The 25,375-nt window shown below is 34.5% G+C and overlaps 1 protein-coding gene across 2 annotated transcripts in view; it reads right to left on the reverse strand.

The window, feature by feature from the left end:
* The window catches only part of Rbcn-3A (rabconnectin-3 alpha), a 153,068-nt gene that overhangs the window by 43,583 nt on the left and 84,110 nt on the right, over positions 1-25,375 (reverse strand). For both annotated transcript variants that reach the window (XM_089250267.1, XM_089250266.1), the window contains exons 29-45: positions 25,104-25,163; positions 24,550-24,824; positions 24,327-24,424; positions 23,525-23,690; positions 22,806-23,109; positions 20,919-21,052; positions 18,993-19,443; positions 17,471-17,550; positions 17,128-17,281; positions 13,198-13,601; positions 12,558-12,760; positions 9,446-9,552; positions 8,950-9,222; positions 6,510-6,700; positions 4,946-5,249; positions 3,299-3,497; positions 988-1,114 (exon numbers count right to left, since the gene is read on the reverse strand). In XM_089250267.1, the coding sequence (XP_089106393.1) occupies positions 988-1,114; positions 3,299-3,497; positions 4,946-5,249; positions 6,510-6,700; positions 8,950-9,222; positions 9,446-9,552; positions 12,558-12,760; positions 13,198-13,601; positions 17,128-17,281; positions 17,471-17,550; positions 18,993-19,443; positions 20,919-21,052; positions 22,806-23,109; positions 23,525-23,690; positions 24,327-24,424; positions 24,550-24,824; positions 25,104-25,163 (3,530 nt within the window). The remainder of the gene's footprint in view (positions 1-987; positions 1,115-3,298; positions 3,498-4,945; positions 5,250-6,509; positions 6,701-8,949; positions 9,223-9,445; positions 9,553-12,557; positions 12,761-13,197; positions 13,602-17,127; positions 17,282-17,470; positions 17,551-18,992; positions 19,444-20,918; positions 21,053-22,805; positions 23,110-23,524; positions 23,691-24,326; positions 24,425-24,549; positions 24,825-25,103; positions 25,164-25,375) is intronic.

A 25,375-nucleotide genomic window follows, 5' to 3' on the forward strand; every position in this document is an offset into this window, starting at 1 on the left:
AATTATGACAGATAGTCACCTCTCCAGCTGTAATACAGGGAATCATAACTTCTCAATGATGTTAAGGAAATGTTACATGATGTTACATGTGCTTACAGCCACATGCTTTACCAATCATAGCAGGGATTCCAGCAGGCATTTTTCAGCATAGTAATGCTTGCCCCAACAAGAGTTTCCTTAAGAATTTCCATAAGTGTTGAAACCTTTCCTCGGTTGATTTACTCACTTGACGTATAGCAATTGAGCACATATGGGAGTAGCAGAGATGCCAATTTCATCTAACTGTGAGCATGCAGAAACTAGAGACGCAGTTGCAACAAGCATGGACAAATCTATCCTAGACCAATGCACTGAGCCTGTGTGCATAGATTCCAGACGGTATTTTTTCTTGTATCCCCACTATAGATGACCGAACAAGGTGCTATTCCTTTAAGCCAAGTTTCGTTCGAATCCAACGTTTTCTTCTTGGTGCATGATTTTTTTGCAAATGAGTGTATGTTGACTACTCATTTGAATCATGTCTGCCAAAGAAAGAATTTCTGCGGAATTTCATGTGCGTGTGGGTAGGAACAGCAGTCACCACCATCGGCAATGAAAAAAAAAACTAAAGTGTTAAATTTTTTTTATATGCCCGTGTCAGGTATCTGTTAAAAAAAGTACATGTCTGGTCAAAATTTTTACATATCCCAGGCATGTCCTGCAATAGATTTGTCCAGCCCCGATGAGTGAAACTATTTTCATAACTGAAGAATGCAAAGGAAGCAATGCTCTCTTGTGGTGAATTTCAATTTTTCTTCTCATGATTTCTTCCATTTTTTTCATTGGGATGTTCTGCAAAAGTTTGAAAACTTTCTGAGATGAATAGCCATAAATAACTGTAGAGAGCTCGGAACACAAGGGAACTTTCATCATAGACATCCAATAAATGCAAATTTCCTCATCTCAACTTTCTATTTCATAAAAAGTTCATAAATGATGCTTAAATACCTCACGACCTTGAAGGTGAGAAGGCCTTCTCTTGAAAATGTACCTAATGAATATGTCTTGAACTGTTTCTTGTCTGACTAAAAAATTCCATAATCTTTTCACTGGCATTGCTACAGGACGATTGGACCTGCAAAAATACATCAAACTAAATTATTGTCATAATCTTCAGCAATAGAATGATGAACATCAAAATTAAGTAATTTTGAAATCAATTTATTTTGTTTGTTCTTAAACATTACATTTACAATAAAATTATCGTGAAAAAGAGCAATACACAGTGAGACCTCTGTATATTGCTTATCACTTTTAATGCCTCTCTGCCTATAACAGTTTTTAAATATCCCTGCCAGCCTAATTAATGAATTTGGCCAATTTCTTATAAAGTCACCTTACTTATGAATAATTTTTTTTTTTGTCCCCAAGAGGTGAAGTTATACAGAAGTCTCATTATATACATTTAATGTTGGAAGATTTCAACTTTTTTGTTCAAAAAAGAAAAAAATACCTATTCATGAATAGTATCTTAAAAAAATGGGTAATCATTTTTTTCCCCTCGGTTCACCATACATCAAATCAACAGACTTTCTGGATATTATGCCTAGGTGAACTTGGGAAAAAATTCCATTGTCTCTACTGGGAATCAAAACTAGAAGCTCTTGTGAACTGGGCAATTGCACTGACCATTGTACCATAAAAAGAGATGAGATTTTTTTCCCCAAAAACATGCACAGTAGCGTGACTTGCTAATTAGAGACATTGCAGCTGTATCCTATTTTAACTTCAGCAAAAGCCTTCCAGGTGGCGGCAGTAGAGGTGGGGTAAAGATTTTTTTTCTGCTGGTTTTTGTTTTTGCCAAGAAAAAAAAAAATCATTACCCATCTCTACTGTCACAACCTGACAGTAACTTCACTGAAGTTAAGAGAGGTTGCAATGCCTCTACTCAGCAAATCACACTACTGTGCATTTCAAGGAAAAAAAATATCTTGTCTCAAGTCAGCACACTTGCTGGTTTGCAAGATGTTCTGGGCTCGATTCACAACAGAGACAGAACTTTTTTCCAAAGTTTACCTCAACATAATATCTAGAACACCTATTGATTATCTACAAATATGTTCACAATTATTTTTCTTTTCAGGTTAAAGTTTCTAAAATAAATAACAAAGACTCAAGAGTAAGGATGGCCAACCTTCTAATAAGTCATGCCACTAGTAAACACACATATTTGAACCACACTTCAAATTTTTATAGCAAGACTACCAGTCCTGTGTTTTTACAGGACATGAAAATTTAATTCAATCATAGGCAGATACTATGATTGACAGGAGGGGCTTCACTTGAAAAACATGAGCATAGGCGAAAGGTCGGAGATAGACACACTATTGCCTTTCTTTTCTGTTTGAAGAGTTTCGTGCTCATAATATAGGTGTGTGTGTGCGTGAACAGATTGGGGTTAACATTTAACAAAACTAATGGGCTGCGTCACTGACAGAGGCCAAGAATTGCAATCAGATCTGGTGGTTCGCTTGAATTCTAACGATTATCAGAACAATGGTGAAGAATTTCAGAAAAATGGTGAAGAATTTCAGAAAAATGGTGAAGAAATTTTAGAACATAGACATGTTTTTTGTGTTATGTCTGTCCCCAATCTCAAACTTTCATTTTTCGATTTTGTGGAAATGGACAGTTTACAACAAATTTTCAGCACCTTGACTGATACTGAAATTATTGCTAAATGTATAACTGACTAAGATGATGGAAATACAGCAGAAGATATAGAAAAAGTGACCGTAAGAATGCTATAGAAAAAAGTTACCATAAAGAATGCTAAACATGCCATTAAAGCGCTGCATCATTTTCTGGAGAAAACTGAGAAGATAAGACCTCAAATATTTTTGGCTTTAACTAGCAAAAATCACCAATCTATATAAGCTTACGCATCATTTTAAATAAGGTATGCAAATAAAAATTGAATCAAACAAAAAAACTTCACGTGCCACTCCTGAACTGGTAACAAGGTGTGGCATGTGTGCTGATGGTTGGCCACCTCTGCTCTAGAATAACAATAAACACTTTTAAGTATGAAGAACCTAATGAAAAAGCAAAGTGAATCTGTGTAACTGATTTTTTTTTTCTAATGTTCTGTCTTTCTTAAATTTTAAGCCATTTTTTAGCTTTAAGATATGTATTAAAAATGTTGCATTACTGAAAAAAGAAATAAAAACATGAATCTGTGGCAATCCAAGGAATAAATTTTGTAAAAACCATCAGAGAAGACATTACGAGATGAATATCTTTGCATATATTTTTGTACCTGAATGGTGTATTATGCAGCTCTAACAGAGCTTTGTACTTAAGTATAGCTGGACCAGATTTTGTGTTCTCCACATAACACCCAGGAATAAAATTCGATGGTGGACCTTCAAACAAATCCATATTAACTTTCAAGACATCCAGCCATTTTTCTAAGCTTTTGAGGGCAGCATGTAAAAGAGGACTGATAACAGGCAGCTCTGGAACAAAAAGGACAGCAAGTTACGATTGAAATTATGTATCAAACAGTGCAACCCACTCAACAAATAACCTTATATACATAAACTGAAGAGCCAAAAAAACTGGTACAGGCATGCGTATGCAAATAAAGAGATATGGAACCCATCAGAGTACGGTGCGCTGCGGTCGGCTACACCTATATAACACAAGAAGTGCCTGGCATAGTTGTTAGATTGGTTACTGCTGCTACAATGGCAGGTTATCTAGATTTAAGTGAGTTTGAACGTGGTGTTATAGTCGGTGCACGAGAGATGGGACATAGCATCTCTGAGGTAGCGATGAAATTTGTATTTTCACGTACGACCATTTCACGAGTGTACCGTGAATATCGGGAATCCGGTAAAAAATTAAATCTACGACATTGCTGCGGCCGGAAAAAGATCATGCAAGAACGGGACCAACGACGACTGACGAGAATCATTAAATGTGACAGACGTGCAACCCTTCCACAAATTGCTGCAGATTTCAATGCTGGGCCATCAACGAGTATCAGCGTGTGAACCTTTCAACGAAACATCATCGATATGGGCTTTCGAAGCCGAAGGCCCACTCGCGTACCCTTGATGACTGCACGACACAAAGCTTTACGCCTCGCCTGGGCCCGACAACACCGACATTGGACTGTTGAGGACTGGAAACACGTTGCCTGGTCTGACGAGTCTCGGTTCCAATTGCTTCGAGCTGATGGACGTGTACGGGTATGGAGACAACCTCATGAATCCATGGACCCTACATGTCAACAGGAGACAGTTCAAGCTGGTGGAGGCTCTGTGATGGTATGGGGTGTGTGCAGTTGGCGTGATATGGGACCCCTGATACGTCTAGATACGACTCTGACAGGTACGTAAGCATCATGTCTGATCACCTGCACCCATTCATCTCCATTGTGCATTCTGACAGACTTGGACAATTTCAGCAGGACAATGCGACACCCCACACGTCCAGAATTGCTACAAAGTGGACACTCTCCAGGAACACTCTTCTGACTTTAGGCACTTCCGCTGGCCACCTAAATCCCCAGACATTAACATTATTGAACATATCTGGGATGCCTTGCAACGTGGTATTCAGAAGAGATCGCGGGGGCCCTACACTATATTAAGCAGGTGTACCAGTTTTTTTGGCTCTTCATTGTATATATGACATGCACATAAAATTTTACATTTATTTATTCTAACAAAAATTGTGCAGTTTCCCCCATCTTTGTATTTTTAATTTTTTTTTATTTTTCTGAATTTAGTGTTCTTCCTGAAGATATGAGGGATGGGGGGGAGGTAATCACAAATTCAAAACCAGCAAATACTAAAAATCAACTGCACAAGAGTAAAATAATTGTGAATTATTTTAAAAAAACTGCTTATGCCATCGATTTCAAAAAAAAATTTGTGACTGAAAAACAACATTTCACCTGGCATCTCTGCACCAGCCACAGCAAGAAATTGGACAAGATGCTGATGTGCCAATTTCACAATGCTATACCGTAGTATACCCCATGCATATGAAGATGGATCAAGCTGTTCCAATCCACCGGAGTCACTAGATTTCTTTTTACGAGCACTGCCACCAGCAGCACTACCAAGGACAGACGAATCATGTGATTCACCAAAAACATCATCTGTATCAGCTTCTTCATCCATGACATCATCATCATCACTTGGGAGAGATTCATTTGAGTCATAGTCTAATGCCTGCCACTCTGGTGGTAAGTGAGCCTGAAAACAAATTGGAACATTAGCTACAAATTAATTATTTTTTGGTTCGGCATTTGAATATAGTTATCACTTTTCAAACGCTAGTTGTCAACCCAGCAGTTATCATCACTACGTTTTAATATTAATCTCAGCTATGCTTTGCATCATTTACTGCTCTAGCTCTTCAGTGTGATGCTTACTCAAACTGAGGCTAAAAATATAAGGAGTGGTTGTACATAACGTTAATTGCCATTTAACTGGCTGTAAAAGAACAGCAAATTTGGTTATGTCACACATACGCAATAATTTTAACTTTTCATTTGGGAGAGTGTTCGTATGATATTTCACACTATATACATCATCATTTACTTTTGTTCTGCAGTAAATAATGATACAATAAGAGAGAATATTCCCACCTATTGAGCAAAAAGTCCACTTAGTTTAATATCTTAACCCAAAAAGGGCAAGCATATCAACCTAATCTCAAATGAACATCATTGAAACCTTATTTCAGGACAAAATATTGTGCTTGTGATGAACTTCATACAGCAAGTAACCCGTAAATGATTACATAATAAATCTTTTGTGAAACATTTTCCAAGTTGCAAAGTACAACTCAAGTACATGTACAAACTCATGTTGTTGAACTAGTGGAAAATTTCATGAAGAAAGTTTTGAGAACGCTTGTTCTAGGGTGACTGAAATGAGCAGAACAAAATGGTGAGGATATAGCCTATGTGCTTAGAACCAGTGATACATCTTTGTTTCCCTCATTCATTATTATTTTTTAAGCAATGAACTCTTACTTCTGGCACACACAACATGAGAAATTAAAGCCAAAATGCAAAACTGAGGATAATAAACTGAAAATAATATCTGACAGTTTGTAGAAGATAACAAAGTAAAACTTGTCGAGTGAAAATATGCTTCATAACTGAATGCTTTATGAAATGTATGGAACGCAATTGTCAACAAAGGAATTCCTTTAGAAAAAAATTGTCCGTTTTCATTCACACGTTTATGTTGCCCACCTTTTGTGTTTTATACATTTATTAGTTTAAAGTTCATTGTGCACTTTTCTGCTTTTTCAGCAATAAAGTTATATCTTTGAACATACAAAACTCAACTATGAATACATTGTATAAACCCCTCAGCAAATTTTCTAGCTTAATAATTTCACATCATCTCAATTATGCTGTAGGAAGTAAAACTAAAAAGTTCAGAGCATATAAAATGGCAAAAATTTGATATAAATGCATTATGTAAAATAAGCAGTTATACCTTCATCATCAACAATGATACCATGGACATCAATGGAGGAATGAACTGCTCTCTGTAAGTAGGTCGGTCTTCTTTGATAGTTGGCTGAACTGCAAGCTGTCCAAGTTGACCAAGAAGTTTTAAGTGCAGTCTTATTCTCTTACGAGAAAATGAATCAAATATGCTTGTGCCACTATCAACACTTCCTTCTTCTAAACAAACAGGAGGAAAAAAATGACAGATATGATTCGTGGTTGTTAAAAAAGGATTCCAATAAATGTGGAATATAATAATAATAATATGCTTTATTAATTATTCCAAGAACACTTAATATATCAATATAATCCTATATAATCAATATAATTAATCTCAATTTATATCTTAATTACTTTCTATAATAACTTACTTCCTTGGTGTTTTTTTATAGAAACGAATGCAGTAGGACGACCCAAATTATCTGAGCTAAAACAGACCAGACCTAACTCAACCACAACCTTGGACCATACAGAATTTCAGCATTCAGTGAAAAAGTCATGAATGGTGAAAATTACATTTACGTAAAACTTATTTGTAATCGCTGTATAGCACAACAAAATGATCAAATGAATATAGTAAAGCTACATGAAATACTGTAACGTATTTACAGTTTACTATATAATATTAATTAACAGCTTACTATATAACGTTTCCAAGATTACACACAGTACTTTAAAAAAATAGTCTTTCAATGTTTTCCATTACTGAACACTCTAAAATGGTTTCAGGAGCACCAAGGTGCTTATGAGAAATAGGCTTACGATGTTTGTCTAGTCAAGCGTGTTCAAAGAAATTATTTTAAAATAATAATAGTCAAGAGTGTTCTAAATTTATTTTTATAACCCACCTCCTTGGAAATATTAAATTCTTATTGCTTTCCTGGCTAAGCCAAACCATACGATCATAATCTGCAAAGCCATTGTACATGCTGTGGCATTCTCCGAATGTGTTTGTCATGATGCTAGGCATTTTACATGTCATTTACTGTATCTAATTTTTAGAATGAATTGATTAAAAGTAGCTCATATCTCAAAACTCTGTTAATTGAGGCTTGGATAATCTGGGTCCAGCCATATGAAATTCAAAGAAGGAATAAATTCTCAAAATATCAATTAAGCTGTAGCATATTAGCACATTGATCAAGCTCATTATATTTCATACTTTTTGATATGAAATATAAATAGCCATATAACATAATATAAGATTTGGAATATTCTTGGAACAATGGGAGTGCCTAGTCACCTCGTCTGCTTTATCAGAAATCCATATATTAACCAAGAGGCAAGTGTAAGAACAAACTATGGCTTAACTGAATGGTTTGGAATTGAAAAAGGAGTTTAGCAAGAATACATTCTTTCCCCAAGCTTATTTACTCTCTATGGAGAATATATAATGAGAGCATCAGATTTAAAGAAATTGGAAGCAGGTGTTAAAATTGGAGGTAGAGTGATCAACCTTAGATATGCTGACGACACGACTCCGATGGCAGAATCTGAAGAGGACCTGAAGAACATTATATCAAGAGTAAAAACAGAAAGTGAGGAGCTTGGACTCTATCTAAATATTTAAAAAAAAATCATGACTTCAGCAGATATTCACAGTTTTCAACTAGATGGAAAAAGTTTTGAGATTGTGGAAAGATTTGATTTCCTAGGATCAAGAATTTTAAAAGAGGGAACATGCACAGAAGAAATAAAAAGATGGGTAGTTCTGGGTAAAAAAGCCATGAGAAAGCTTTATATAATAATGAAAGACAAAGAATTTATGTATGTGAGAGCTGGACACTACGGAAAGCAGATAAAAAAATTATTGATTCCTTTGAAATTTGGTGCTGGAGGAGGATACTTAGAATTCCATGGACAACCAAAAGGAGTAATAAATCAGTTATCGAAGAAGTCAAGGCTGACTATTCTCTAAAAGCAACAGTCATTAAACTATCGTACTTTGGTCATATAATGTGTACAGAAGGCTCACTAGAAAAAATGGTAATGCTTAGAAGAATGGAAGGAAAGAGGCAGATCGAGCTCGAGCACCAGATGGATTGAGGTGGTGTTGCAAAGCACAGGAATGAAGCTAGCATAACTGAGGCATGCTGTGAATGACAGACAAGCTTGGAGAGCCATGATCTATACCAGGAGTCGGAATTGACTCGATGGTTCCTAACAACAATGTAACATAATAACATCACATATATAGGAAAATCCTTTAGGACTAAAATTTGTTGGCTTGTTATGAGATTGCCATCCAGAGATTTGCTAAAGGGTATGCTCAATATAGTTTGATTGTAATTACTCAATGTTAAAAAAATTCCCACCTTTTTCATTCCCTCATTTCTAAAATAATAATTAAATTCATAAGCCCCGATTTTAGAAACATTTTTCATCCTTTAGTTGAAGGGGGAAAAACCAAAAAACATAATACTCACTATCAAAACTTGGTGGTGGTGTTTTTGGTGTACTATTTGATGTTGAAGCCACATGAAGCAGAATTTTTGCGCCACCACCAAATAATGAAGACCATGTGTCTTTGGTGAACTGTTGACCTACCAATCTATACAGAACATGGCCATCACAGGTTGCTAGTGCATGAATAAGCTGACTCAGGTAAACAGCCACAAAAGCTTCACAAAGCAATGTATGAAGCTTGGGAGAATCCTCATCTTTGTCTTGAGCTAGCAAAGCTCGCAAGGACGAAACACCTTCAATAAAATAATTAACTTTGAAAAATAAATAAATAAATAAATATAAACATTCATTACCCAGAATACTCTTAAATAACCACTGATTTATTAAAGTAATTTAATGTACAAATAAATTGATAGACCAGCTTGGAGAACCATGATCTATAGAGTCATTTAATTACATTAAATTAATGTACAAATATACATATTATTTCAGAGCTACCCATACAGTATTACACACCTGGCCATCTGTTCGGTAATGTTGTCACTTTAGGACCATCATCTCTGTTCTGATGCCTACGCATGTGACCAGCAAGTAAATGACTATTTTGATAGACAACCCCTGAGCTAGAAATAATATAATAAAAGAAACTATCAGATGAAAGTAACTGGTTCTGATATGTAGGCCTAGTTGAAAACACTTTAGAATAAATTTATTTTGAAAAATGCACAGAATATGACAGCAAATTGAAGTTTTGTTATTAGCTATAATAGAATGATAAGATCAAAACAGACAAGCAACAATAAATTTGTATTGTTTCCTCATATGTGCAAAATTATTCCTCATATGTGCAAAATTATTCCTCATATGTGCCTAGTGTAAAAGTTTTTTATTTCACATATCATAGTAGACTCTGGACTAATGTGGCAGAAGGGCAGGCCAGATAACACAAAAGCTGGATCAGTTGGAGTTCTATAAATGCTCACTTCTTCTACCCACCCATACAATTACAAAAACATCCTTTGTATACCAAAACTCACTCTTATTCATATTTTCTAACCTTTCAGTATACAGGCCAGTGTACTTATATAAATATTTATTATATGTGCTGTATTGAATAATAGCGCTAGAAGGACTTCATTAAAAGGGGAGTGTTTTTTTTTTGTTTCCCAGTGTTTTGTTTTTTACTGCAAAAATGCACCATAATCCCAATTCTAACTCCCCCTTTTCCCTGGCGTAGGCCTATGGTATTCTATATTTCAAAAATTTATTACAGAAAAAGGAAGTCCAATAATAAAAATATTGTACATATTTTGAAATAAATTTGATAATGCCTAGCTTAATTGCAGAGAATATAAAATCATGTAAACTATTCTATTGAAAATAGAAAAAGTCTGCTTCTTTCCTTCCAATAAACTATTCTATACAGTGTATGAATACTTAAACTTTCAAAATACACTTAATTTTTATAAAAATTATTCACATTTATTTTACTGTTCATTGATAGATGATTACACACATTGATACTACTTGGAAACCCTTGGCAAAGTAAATTATTCCTCATTTTATCATGGAGAATTACTATTATTCAACTGAGCTGGATAGTGCTGAGTTCGGATAGTCGAGAGTCTACTGTACTTGTGTTTCTAATATACATGTGTGAACAATTAGGAACAACTTGTATAAATATCCTAATTCAGTTTTGATTCATTTTTATTTTTAATATTTTTGTGTAAATATGTTGATTTCAACAAAGAATATATTAATTTTATTTCTTTTCCATTGGAAATGATTTTTTTGAGCTGGTGTGGATCAAACTTTTTTCATATAACTCTCTTCCATTTTGTTAAAAACGGGTTCAACTGTACATAAGACCAGCGTTTCTTAACCATTTTTGCCCGTAGCCCCTTCGAAGCACATTTTTTTCTCATGCCCCCCCCCCCCCGTCTTTCCCAGTCTTCGACCCTCATCTAGAAGCAAGATCCTTTATACGTATTGAATTGATTTTTTAAGTTTTTCAGTGAATTTATACTGAATGAAAACTTTGCAAATAAGATTGGCCTCCAGACCACTGACCTAGAATTTATTGAGCTCCCCGCTAATCCGAGTTCTATTCAGCACCGTCTCAACACCATGGGTTCCCCTAGGCAAAGTGGTGCTATGGTAGTCCCATACTTAGCCAGAAATAAACAGCCTACATATTTCCTACTTATTTTCACAATTTATTGTACTATAGAAAATATCATAAGGTGGGGTCACTTATGAACACGAGACCCCCGGGCATGACCCCTCACAAGAGTGAGTGACTGACAGAGTTGCAGCCCGGGACCTGATATGGTTTTCATCATATTTTGTTTTTCACACTAGAAATTTAATATAGAGGCTAGCTTTTTCACAGAACCCTCTCTGTGAAGAATCTAGCTGGGGGCCTGCGAAAAACCCCATCCTAGAGAACCTGCAAAATGTAGGCGATGAGGCCCGGGTGGGTCCATGCCCTAAGACGGCCCTGGTTTTGTTTATAAAGTGTATAGTCACTAATATAAAATCATTATTTCTTCACACTTTAATTTTACTACTCAGCTCTCTGCAGCCCTCCAAACCACCTGTCATGGTCCCTTTCTAAATTTTCTTCCGTGGCCCCCTCGAAGTATCCCAGCACCACTAGGGGGTCATATGGCCCCCCCCCCCCGGTTGAGAACCACTGCATTAGACTATAAAAATTTGATATAACAACACTGCCTGATATCATACACTATAAAGTTTCTTTATAAAACTTGAAAATTCAAACCAATAAGCATATAGATTATTGCTTGTGTTTTTCAAGTTTTGTAAAAGATCCTTTATCAAACTTTTATAGTGTAATACCGACCTTAGAGCTACAATAGTGTGAATTTTATGTTATAATTATAATGAAATCTCTTTCATGGACAACAGGACGAAAAATTTGTCTGTAAAAGAGGGGATGAGCATTAATCGGAGGGTTTGAAATACATACTTTTGTTATACAATAGGGAAATTATTATTTGGCCACAAAAGAGGTGTGATGCATCTTAAGGGGTGACCGTTAAAGAGGGGGTTTTACTGTATAATAAAAGTATATGAAAATTACAAACCATAACATTTTGTGATTGTATGCAATCATTTATCACATATTCCAATATTACAAATTGAAAAATTTCTTGCAAGTTTCATTAACCCTTTAAGTGGCATTGAAAAGATATCTCGCCTCCTTAAAGGTCTATTTTTTAGCATTGACAAGACCAGATATTTTGTAAAGTTGATGAACAGAACACTTTTCCCCTATACCTCTTGCTTTGCTCATACTAAAAATCAGAAGAAAACATAATTAAAAATATGACATTTTATAGGGGCTTTAGTGACTCCTGCTATGCCACTTTAATTTAAATACCATATTTTATTATAAGGAACTCCTTTATGCCAAAAATTTTATCCCGAAGATAAGAGGTCTGTTACACATGTATAGTATTATAAATATACCTTTAAACTTTTTTCCAAATTTTAAGCCCAAAAAATCGGGGGGGGGGGGTCCCTACACACATTAAAATATAGTACATTAGTAATGAAAAATTGTGCTCAGAGAGAGAGAGAGAGAGAGAACTAATTTTCCTACCTTATCAAACGTTCCATACACAAGCCTCTGCTTCCACCTTGATTAATGACAAATGTATCGCTATCACAAAGTGATTCATAAATGCATGATGAAAGAGAAGTACTAAGATCCCTTAAGATTGAAACGCATGAGAACATAGAACCACTAATTGCTGGAGGTTCCGTAATGTCGATAATTGTGTGAAGTATATCATGAACAAGAGACTAGAAGAAAAATGTGCATACAAAATCAATCATAAAAAGCAACAGGAAGAAAATTCATGTAAAAAACTATTGTATATTTCATTAAAAACAGAATTTTTCTAATTTTCTAATTTCACATTTAAAGAGTTGTTTCCATTCCATAATACACGAAGTTCTGAAAAAGGATTAGATATGAGAAAGTATGGTATGTTCTGCTTGATAGGTGGCGCTGCAAGAAAATTTCCCAAATAATCATCTTCGCTTTTGGCGACAGAAATATAAATAATCTAGAAACATGAATTATGAAAAAAATGCTGATTTATCAGCAATTTTTAAGCAATGATTAGAAATTGTGGAATTAATGATATGTGTATTTTTAATTCATTGGTTTGATGCAAGTAATTCTTTCAATAATTCAATTTTTAATTCAGCAAAGAAGACAGTTAAGATGAAGTTACCTGCAAATGATGCACAGGATCAGCCACAACAGTCTTTTGGCAAGCCACACTTGCAGCTAACAGTGGCAATGTAGTAGGGAAAGGAAGAGGTGACAGTAACTGCTGCTGAGACCGTTCTTGTTGCAGTTCATGCAAGAGAAGTATAAGTTCCATACGTACCGCAGCTAAACCCCCACCCATGGCACCGTGAAGGCTACAATAACTGAGCAATGTCCTCAACAACGCTTCATTTGCTTTCAGCCATTTCTTACGTCTAGCAGCACGGTGAAGTTTGGCTTCGAAATCTAGTTTGTCTGCCAGCAGAATTTCATGTAGTGAAGGTTTTGAATCAGGCCTTTGTTCCATCGAGGCAGAATCCAAGTGGAATGAGCTACGTGGACTGAACTGGCCAGAATCTTCATTATCTGGAACAAAAAAATTATACAGTATGTATAAACAAATATAACACTCTATGATGGTGAAAATGAATTAAGAGATCTACTTTTGCATAAACCAGTAATGCTTTTAACACACACATATATATACACAATCCAGATTATACTGACTCTTATCAATTTAATTTCTCCTATGAATACTAATAGATTATCCTAATGTATAATGCTCATTGATGTAATGCTGTGTTCGTTAGATTGAATTAAAATGGAATTTAAATACTCCGTAGTGCTGTTTCTCAACTGCCGGGTCCTGCCACCAGTCAAACCAGGCCAACTTTATCAACATTTAAAATATTCACAACAAGCAAAAAAATAAATAAATAAATAAAATAATAATAGCCTGCCGATTTGTCTCCTTCCAAACTCAGAGATGACAGCAACTGACAAGCATTTCTCAAAAACAACGTTCATGTTAGGTTCACAACACAAGAAAATTTAGACACGTACCTATTTGTTAGAAATTCCATAGCAAAATATGGGCGGAATGTGCAGTTTAGTAGTAGTTAAAACTAGGCAGCAAGTGATTCACCATTTCATTCCCCCCCTTAATTGTCTATATGAACACTACACATGCACCTCATCCATATTCCTTTGCAGAACTGCTAATGAACTGGTACATGTTGGAATGTGTGTGTTCATGTTGTGAACCTAATGTAAAGTTTGTTTCTGTGTAATAGTTTTTATGTGTAGTGCTGCCATAAACTTTTCTATATGACCATCCCGGGTGATTCAGAAAAAACAGGAAAACTTTAAGAGGTGATAGTACACACCAATACAAACAATTTTCATCAAAGAATGCATGGTCTAACATGAAACGCAAATGTGCAAGCACGTTTCGAAACGGCCGCTCGGCAAATATTAAAATGGCATTCCTGTTGAAATTTATCAGGAGAAAAAGAACACCACATGCAAAATGTAATCTGGGGAAGAAGAAACCTATACCTATTTGCTTTTTCAATATTACTAAAGTGCACCATTATCCTGTACGTTAGAACTCTTAGAACGGTTGCAAGCTGGAATAACTTCACAGGGCTGGCATCCGCACCTTTTATTCTTTTATTCACAGTGACACAGATTTGCATACAGTTTCTTCTTCTTCCCCAGGTTACATCTACATGCATGGTGTTCTTTTTCTTCTGATAAATTTCAACAGGAATGCCGTTTTAACATTGGCAGAAGGCAGTTTCAAAATGTGCTAGAGCGTTTGCATTTCATGTTAGACCATGCCTTCTCTGATGGCAATTGTTTGTATTGGTGTGTACTATCACCTCTTAAAGTTTTTCCCATTTTTCTGAATAACCTTGTATATGACCAGGACTTCACTCACTAAAAGAAATCAACCTGTCTGCAGAATTTAGTTGCTAGAACTTAGTAATCATATCTTGTATGGTAAATTTTTTATAAAGTAATGAATAAGAAACTTATGTAAACTTGATTTCCATTCATAAAGCAAGAAGACACATTACCTACTACATGTATAATATATGAACTAAACTTGGTTTCATGTGATAAAAAATTAAAACAAAATTAAGCAGAAAAACTTGAAATAAACATAATTTCATAACTGATAAAAGTATTATATAATTACAGTCAAACTTTGCTAGTGAGTAACCTGGATAACAGAATTTATGTTACTCCACCTACTGTGCCACTTTTCGAAATTCTGATTGTCTTATATGGCTTTCTCGTGTTATTAAATTCCTGATACTGCAACTCCACACTTTGCTTAAACAGGTCTTTTTTGTGAAAAAGTACACCTTCAACAATTTTCATAGAAAACAAAATTCTTCCTACAATGCACACGATAAGCTCAAAGCTCAATTATAAGTGGTTTTCCTGCCAAGCATGCCCCCCCCCCCCACCCTTCTATAAGGGAGGCTGACGGACCTTCAGCACTAGAGCCTGGCTCTATGAAGCTCTGCGACAAAGACCCCCCAATTTTCATGTTCATGAACTCTTTTATTGAAGTTTAATTGCTGGTCACTGATAATATAGAATCTTATATGCTGTTATAAAACTAAACATTTTTTTTTAATTTTAGTCTCATTAGTAGCCTTTATTAAGAAAGTATGGCCAATTTGATCACAGAGTTGACCCCTTAATTTTTTTTAATATAAAAAGAAATTTATTGATATTCTTTCTTTTCAATTTTGTGTTTCCACTAAATTTTGTAGACTCTACCACTTTTTTAACCACCCTAAAATATTAACCTATATCAATATCTATACATAAAATTGATTTTATGTTTGTCTGCGTGTATGTTCTTTATGCAAATCTGCAATTTTAATCGATCACCGTCAAATTTTGCATATATATATCAAATGGGACCTGACTTGAATGATAAGCTACTTTAAAAGTTTGTCAGACCTGGGCAAAAAACTGTCGGCCAACAATGGTTTCTGAGCCTCAACAATCACTTTCGGAATGTGTACTTTGCTTCTTGTAGTTCCCTAGCAATGCATTTCAGACATGTATATGCGTTTATGATGGTTTGTCACTTTTCAATCCTCCCAGTAAGTGAAAAAAAAACCAGACAGCGTCGGTTATTATAGCTAGTAGATTAATATTAGGGTTGTCTTGCAGAATAAAAAATACATGAAACACATCACAGAACTTTAATTAAACTTAATTCACAAAGGCAAGCTTAATTTTAAATTTTCGACAGTTACAGGCCATTCAAGCTATTATTTTTTATTTTCTGATAAATAAGATTGTTCTTCAGAAATTTTAATTAATTTGCCATAAACTAATTACGATTTCAATGCTATACACTGGGTGCATAGCAAACAGGGGTATGGCATTTTACTGGCAAACTGTTGATCCTAAAGGTATACTTCCAATTAGAAAAAGTTTCCAAATAACATGTAATACTCAGATATGTCATTCACATTTCAAGCGGTTGTACAGTTATTGAAATGAAAAAAATAACTTTTTATACAGTTCCCCAAAACCTGATTACAAAGTTGTTGCCGTCTCTCTTGGCGACAAAAAAATTCCACGTTTTTAAGTGCAATATTCACTGAGATATTTGAATTTGAAAAATGGACGAAATTTGGGAAAGAACATAGTTAAATGCGGGTAAAACGGTTTTTCTGCATTTAATTCTGTTTTTTAACAAATTTCCTATTTTTCTGAAATCGAATATCTCAGTGAATATTGCACTCAAAACATTGATTTTTTTTTTGTTGGCACCAACAGAGACACGTTTTAACAACTTTCTAATTGAGTTTTTTGGCACATGGGTAATGCATAAAAAGTCAATTTTTTATTTTAATAACTATACAACTCCTTGAAACATGAATGGCATATCTGATTACTACAAGTTATTTGGAAACTTTTTCTAATTAGAAGTATACCTCTATGATCAGCAGTTTGCTAATAAAATGCCATACCCCCTGTTTGCTATACACCCTGTATATAACTTATGGTAATTATTATGATCAATATACATATCCTATACATATATACAATATATTTACAATGTAGCATACATTACCAGCAGATGAATCTTGACAAGATGCACACCCATAGTTACACAAATCTTTTAATGCTGCAACACTCCTTTCTAGCCATATGTACAATTGGCACCTTAACTGCCCTCCATCCACCTCGAAACCAGTAGCTAATGTGCTCAATTCCTCCATCATGATCTGAACAATAAAATAAAATTTAGAACTAAAATGCTCAATCTGGAAAAAGCTGTGGAACACCTAAAGAGTTTGTAGTTATTTTTCAGGTAAAAAAAAAGAACTTTCCAAAGTCAGTTACAAGTAAAATGATTTTTTTCCAAAAGGATCATACAACAAAATCTGTAAGTGTTACAATTGTGAATTACTTACTTTCAAGCATGCAATAAATTTCAGTTGTTGTGCCATGATGTCTAGCTTAGTTTCAGATTTTGCCTCACTTGCAACAGTGTCTTTGATGGAAAAATAGATTTTTCTTAATAATAGCACATGGTAATAAATAAAATCTCATATTTCTACAAAAACCGATTAAGTAAAGAAAATCATACACAAATATTGTTTAGTTATGAAACAACTTTTAATGCAAAAGTTTTCTTTGGCATAATATCCAGAAAGTCTCTTTCCTAGAGTGTTGTAGGCCAGGACTTAGCAAAAAGGCGCCAGATTGCCATGGCGACTAAAACATTGATACTGACACCTAAAATTTCTTTTGTGTAATTAACTAAACTGGAGTAGGAGAACAGCACAAAATGTTTGGAATTTACATTAACACAGGGTCAGCATCAGGCAGCGAGGCTGCCACCTAGGGCGGTATTATTACAAGGGCGGCATTTTTTATGGCAAATGTATTATAATGGTGATGTTTTCACACTTGAAAATTTTTAAGCATCAAAATAATTTTGAAGGGAAAGTGCAAGTGGATAAATAAGTGCAGGTAAATGCAATTCTTTTCAGTGTTGAAATGCTATTCAACTCTCTGATATTGTTATGGAGAAATTCAAGTTTATTTATGTTGCTGGAAGTGTTTTGGATCCCAAATTTCACAGGCATAAGAGGAATTGATGACTATGCTTACCAGACTGTCTCCAGAAGTGTTTATATGAACAAAAATGCTTCTTAGAGAGAAATGCAACAATATACAAAACTTCCCGATTTGCAAAAAACTTTTGAATTTTTATGACTGTCATGTGAAAATCACTTCACTTAGTGTAAAAGTGTATCTTCAATTTGATTTTAAAAGTGTATCTTCAATTTGATTTTAAAAGTGTATCTTTAATTTGATTTTAAAAGTGTATCTTCAATTTGATTTTAAAAGTGTATCTTTAATTTGATTTTAAAAGTGTATCTTTAATTTGAATTAAAAATCAATAAGTTAGTAGTCTCATATAAAAAATTGCTTTTCATTAATGAAAAAGTAGAAAAAAATCACCCTTTTAATTGAATTTATTTAAATTTTTTCTTCAGCTTGTATAATGCTTCTTCCACCATATTTAAGAGTATTCAAATTTTCAGGATAAATTATTAAACTTTTTTTTATGTTTTTTTCAGTGTTAGTTTATAAGCTTTCATTTTTCCATGGCTCAAAGTCTCTAATTGAAGAACCATGTCACAGAAGATGAGGGTTATAGTATCCAGTACTTTGCATCCATGATCAATGCGAACTAAAAACTTTTGACATCTTTGAAGCATAATAAATAATTATTCAATTTTAATATGTAAAAGTAATATTAATTTTTAATAAAACGCATGTATTTAAATTTACATCAAAAAAGTATTACCAGCACTACCTTATTACAAAATATATATTTTATACATGGTTTTATACCGATAATTCAAAATTGCAAAATTATTTTTTTTAATGTACTGATAACTTATTTTGTAACCATGCACTCACCATCTAAAGCTATCACATCATCTGCTTTCAAAGCAAGACCTTCTTCTGAGCTGCTGTCATTTGCATCAAACTTGAGCTCTAAAGGATCGTCATCTATTGCCCTCGACACTGGAGCTCCCCAATCAAAGTCCTCTGTTGAATTAACATTTGTATTTGTGAGTGATGAAACTGGCTGGCCCCAATCAAAACTGTCAGCAACTGGTTTTGACTCAGTTACAGTTGGCACATTAGTTATTATTCCAGTTGTAATGGTGGCATCTTCTCCATTTACCACGTTAGCAAAATCAAATATGGCATCATCAGGAGACATGGGACCTTCAGTTGCAACCCTGGAAGGCAGTCGTGACAGAACTTCTAAAGCTAATGCTGGACAACCCGCTCGGAAATGGGCATGAGCAGTGGTGAAGAAAAGACGTCTTTCCAATGGTGATATGGCATCTTCTTGAATAGCCTATAGATAAAATAAATTTTATAATAACTACGAGGGTTGTCCAGAAAGAAAATAATTGCGTACCATGTCCGGCACCAATCCCCCCAGTCCAAAACACCGTGAGCACATGTGTGTCAGTTAGCTCCTTCCCTCGCTTCAGTGTGAGCAGAGTTTTGTTGCTGAACGGTCATGCATCTTTGTTCTGTAACTTTCAAAATGGCTGTGCCAATCAAAAATCCCACCAAATGTGAAGTAGGTAGTGTCATTCGTTTCCTGAATGCACAAAATATTCGCCTATCAAAATTTATAGGCAAATAAAGAATGTTTATGGTGATAGTGCAATGAATGAGGCTTGAGTGAGGAAATGGTGCATAATGTTCAATTAAGGAAGCACCAGTGTGCACGAGGAAGATTGGAGTGGGAGGCCATCACTCGTTACGGATGAGTTGAAAGTAAAAGTTGGAGACAAAATTCAGGAAAACCGGCGTTTCACTTTAAGAACATTACACAAATCTTTTCCACAAATTTCACGGTTGCTCCTACATGAAATAGTGACAGAGCAGCACCTTAGCTATAAAAAAAATGTGTAGTCTGTAGGTGCCTAAGAATTTGACTGATGTCCATAAGACGAAACGGATAGGAGCAGCCCTTGAATTTTTGACCCAATATCACAATGATGGCAATAAATTTCTCGAACACATTATAACTAAAAATTAAACTTTGGTTTCTTACAACATTCCAGAAAACAAGCATCAGTCTATGGAGTGACAAACGCACCCTCAAAACCCAGAAAAGAAAAACCAAATCGCAAACTGCCAAAAGTTGATAGCAACAGTTTTTTGGGACCCAAAAGGTTTGATCCACATGGAGTTTATGACAAGAAGAGTCACAATAAACTCAGAGGCCTATTGTGAAACTCTTCAACGACTTAGACGCGCCATTCAAAACAAGGGACGTGGAATGTTGTCCACAAAGGTGGTATCGATTCACGACAATGTGCGCCCTCATGCATCAGCACGAATACAGCGAGAACTTCAAAATCTTAAGTGGGAAATTTTTGGACATCCTCCTTACAGCCTTGACACCAAGTGATTTTCATTTATTCCCGAAACTAAAGAAACGTTTGGGTGGAAAACAGTTCGCAAACGATGAAGACCTCAAACAAGAAGTGACATCCTGGCACAAATCTTTGGCGGTAGAAGAGTATAAAATCGGAATTGAAAAATTGGCTCTACGTTACAATAAGTGCCTTGACAGCTATGGTAACTACATTGAAAAATAGAGTAAGGTACTGTGACTTTGTAAATAAAGGTTTGTGTTGATATCTTACTATATCATTACTATGTACTAGACATTCATTCCTTAAAGAGGTATGTGGCCTTAACCTTATTGACAAGGTCTTTAGTGTTTATCTTATAGGTTCAAACTGTCCTTGGAACACTAAAAATTAAGAACCGCTTATCTATGAATGTAAAGCATAACTTTTTTTGACTCACCATGTCTTGATCAGTAGCTTTCGAATCTCTCCTTCCTTTAGTAATATACATGCCAGCATTCCTAGCTTTTTGTCTACGAACAACTAAGGGATGCATCCGCAGAAACAAATAAAAATTGAACACACTGGGATTGGCTGAAATAGGAATAATAAAAACTTAGTGCCACAACAACCATACTCACAAGCAGCATATCTGCATCTTTAAAACTAAATTAATTTATGACTAATTCATGCAGACAAAACAATTGTAAACTGAACTAATTAGTCATTTTTGGTTAACAATTACTACCTCCTCTAAACTGAGCACAACTCCAGCCTATCACTATGGGGCAATTTACTACTGTTTTACCCCCACCCCCCTTTCCAGGTGGAAATGAGTTGTGCCAGAAATGTGTGTACTTGACACTCCATAGGCATATCTGGCATTGTGTGTAAAGTTAGTAAAGTTGACACTCAATTTTTGAACCTCTTATTTACAAACTGCACATTTTTACAAACTAATTTTCTGGCCCTCTTTAAACCTCTTTCCCATTTATGAAATTTAAATTTTACAAACTCCTTTTTCATATCCTTATATGATGAACCACTCATTACAACTGTGATCTAAATGAGCATCACAAAGAAATCCAACACAATAAGAGTCAAAATATTATTAAGAATTCAAAATAATTTACTTCTAGTATAACAAAATTGACTATTTAAATCTGCAGCTTAGAATTTTAAAAATGAAATTTATTACCACTCATCACGTCAAACTATGATCTGTAAATCCAAACATCTAGTCTATGGAAAATACTGTCCAGTCCTTGCTCCGGACGTCCTCTCTGAGCCCTTTCAACCAAGTAAACTCTTCCTTTATATTCGATTGCCCTTACATCAAGAAGTGACACTCATGGATTCAGGAACGTGTCAACAGGAGAGCTAATCCATAATCCATAGCTTGGATGCACGGACTCGCCCAAGGGGAGTCGGGATTCAACTAGATGATCAACTGAGATGAAGCAAAGCGGTCAGGTAAAGTAAGCACCGTGATGATCTCTTTGTCATGTTACATAGCGGCAATAAATCAAGCCAGATTTATATATCTTGTGAATTCCTTTTCGTCATTTTGGGAGGATGAAGTGGCAACAGTAACGAAAACATCCCGCTGATTTAACACATTAACGATGACTTTGATTCTTTTTAAAACAAAAAATAATGAGTGGAACTACTTTCACTATTTATAGGCAAAGAAAAAACTTAAAATTTAGAATGGCAAATTTTCTTACCAACCCGCATTAATGTAATCAATTAGGTGGTCATTTCCGGAAGACAATATGGTATCGCAGTCAATGACATCAGCCATACTGGATAATTGTGATATTATGGTAAGAAAAATAACTGTTTATCAAAACTATATTAATTAATAAGTGCTTATTTTGATGGGGTGGTTCTTCTCTACCAACTGCGGGTCCCTACCATTACACCTACAGGTTTGTAAAAATGAGCATCGGCTATACTGCTATCTACTTTTCACATTGTGAGTGAAGTTTAATGATTCAATATTTGTGCCATTGTAGGGTCTGTTGCACTCTGTGGCCAGACTTTCTAGCACAAATAAGAAATCCAACTCATGAAGATAAAATAAATATATTTTGTATTGTAATAATGAAAAAAATTTTTTGAAAAGATAAAAATATAAATTTATGGTTCAGAAGAGTGACGCAAAATTTTGACAACGATTTGCTAAAGGTTTCAAAGTCAAACAAAATTGACGTGCGCTACTAAATGTTTAGATGTTATATTCAAAATCATTTATCAAACCACACCAACTTACTTTATTTTACAGATACAAGAAGCCTAATAATTATTGTTCAAAATACAGAACATTAAAAATCTAAAATATTACCTGACATCCCATCTGCACTACTGAGTTCAGCTTCAGTCACCTTTGGATGAGAGTATCCTACATCTGTTTGAAGAAGCGTTGTTAATGAGCCACAATAATCTTGAAGAATCCATCGAGACATGCATCTCAAAAAAGGATCTGGATGAGCTTTAGAAGGTGTATAATTTGTGCCATCACTTTGGCAGCCGAGAACTTCATCAAATAACAGCTTCTTTAACTTTGGTGTTACTGTTTCGATTTCTCCTTCATATAACCTTATTATTACCATAGCCAATTGCAAATCATCAAGTTTTTCAAGGCACACCTGTGTTAAAGAATGTACAAAAAAAGATCTTTAATTATAATGATAATTTTTAGTGTGGAAAAAACAAGCCTACAATTGTAAGTTAACTCCAAGATTTAAAAAGGCATGATTTTTCAATTCTCAAATAATTTTTTATTTAATATCATATTCACTAACATTACTCTCTCATTTTTTGTTATCACTAGTTCATTTTTTAAAAAATAAAAGTTCAACTTTAATTACATAGTTCTACCTCATTCAATTGTGGATAATATGCTTAAAACAAAACAGATGGTATATAAATTCCAATACAAAGAGAGAACACAGTTCTGCTAAATGGAAAGCTTTACTAACAACCTCTTTCATCCCTTGAGATTTCACAAGTGGAAATACAGATAATATATAATACAGTAATTTTCACAAAAGCATAACTCACATTTACAGCATCACTGAGAGATCCAGCCAAAAGGAAAAAAGCAGCTGCATGTTCAAATCGTTGTTTTCCCAATAGGGCAAAGGCATTTTTCAAAGCTGCTTTCCTATACTTGTCTTCACTGAAGTTGTTCCTGAAGAAATCTGTCATCCTTGAATCATTTACTGACCTTGAGGGAAGAAAAATAACCATGTTAAATATGTACATACATTAACATTTAAACATGCTCAATTATACAGATTTCAGTCAATAAATGCTATCAAATTCACATCTATGAACCTGTTTAGGAGTGTCATAAGGATCCAGCATTTTTGAGGTGCAAGATCATAAAACTCCAAATTTTTAAGTCACACATAAGACCTTCCTACATAAGCTATTAAGAGCACATAATTAAATTGCAATAAAAGCATTGATGTTAATTTGATGCTAAAGCTTTATTCGTAAAGTCCCATCTTGAAACATTGATACAGTTTCCAATGCCATATTTTCCCTAGTGGCAAATTCCCCCACACACAATCATTTATATCACACATCATTATTCTTCACTGGAATCCTATAGCCTGAAAAACTGTAATGTACACCAAGTTTGGTAGTGCATGTTCGAACAAACAATGTTTAACTTATCCAGCTTTTAATTATGACAGACATTATTCATTACATTTGATTTAAAAACGTATTTCTATAGTTTTAAGATGTCAACTTTTTTTAGTTTTACAATTACCATGAATATCCTGCAAATATTTTTAACAAATATATAGCTTTGAAAAATATTTATGCACACTTTTAATATTCAAATATGTCTAACCTGAAAAGTCCCCAGACTAATGTTTTTTTCTTCATAGCCAAATAGAACAATGCAGCGTCCAATGGATCATTTTTGGCTTGGAAAGCTGCTTTAGCCACCTAAACCATAAATAAACAAGCTACTTAAATCATTCCTTATATTGAAAACCATTTATTAGTGAATAAATTTGCAAAAGGGTGTGTTATAACCAATTAACTAGATCAAAATGTACATGAATACAAACCTTTTCCATGACTTTACGTAAGACACTATTGCTGCGAACCCACCACCCTATGCCCAGCTCCTTAAGCTCACTCCATTTTGGGTTTCCTCGTTGAACACAGGGAGTAAGTTGCAAAAGCTCTTCTTGAGTTTCAGAATGGAAAGCCCACACTAAACTATGGCTGCCAAGACCCTGATTCTGTAACTGAGCTCTTTGGGCAAGAGGAAGACAACGAAGCAAGTAAGTATAATGCCTCATTGCAAGTAAGAAACGTAATCCGCAGTCATCCAATGAATCTGGCAAAAGTCAAACAAGGCAAAGAAAAATCCTTTATACCAATCAAAAGTAATAGTTAAAAGAGAAATTTACAGCGTTCTGTATCATATATATATATTTACAGTGTTCTGTATCATATATATATATATATATATATATTTACAGTGTTCTGTATCATATATATATATATATATATATATTTACAGTGTTCTGTATCATATATATATATATATATATATATTTACAGTGTTCTGTACCATATATATATTTATATATATCATTCATTTCCCCAATCTCACCTGTAGTAACTTGTACATTCAAACCATCCATTTGGGTTTTGGCCGGTTCCTTTGGTAATGCTAAGGGAAAATAAAAATTGGCCCATTACATACTATAGAATGTACATAAGGACAGTACAAGTCTTATTTTACAAGTCAATTTATCTTATGACTTGCATCAAAACCTTAAATATGGTAACTGATACAAGGGGGATAGATAGACAATTTGAAAAATATATTTTTTTAATAGCAACTTTTATTAATTTCACTAATGTGTTGATGTTTAAATATCC

This window comes from Pholcus phalangioides, unplaced genomic scaffold (assembly GCF_987345545.1).
Source record: "Pholcus phalangioides strain wild (caught in Gottingen) unplaced genomic scaffold, Ppha-v1.0 ptg000003l_1, whole genome shotgun sequence".
NCBI classification, from domain to species: Eukaryota; Metazoa; Arthropoda; class Arachnida; order Araneae; family Pholcidae; genus Pholcus; species Pholcus phalangioides.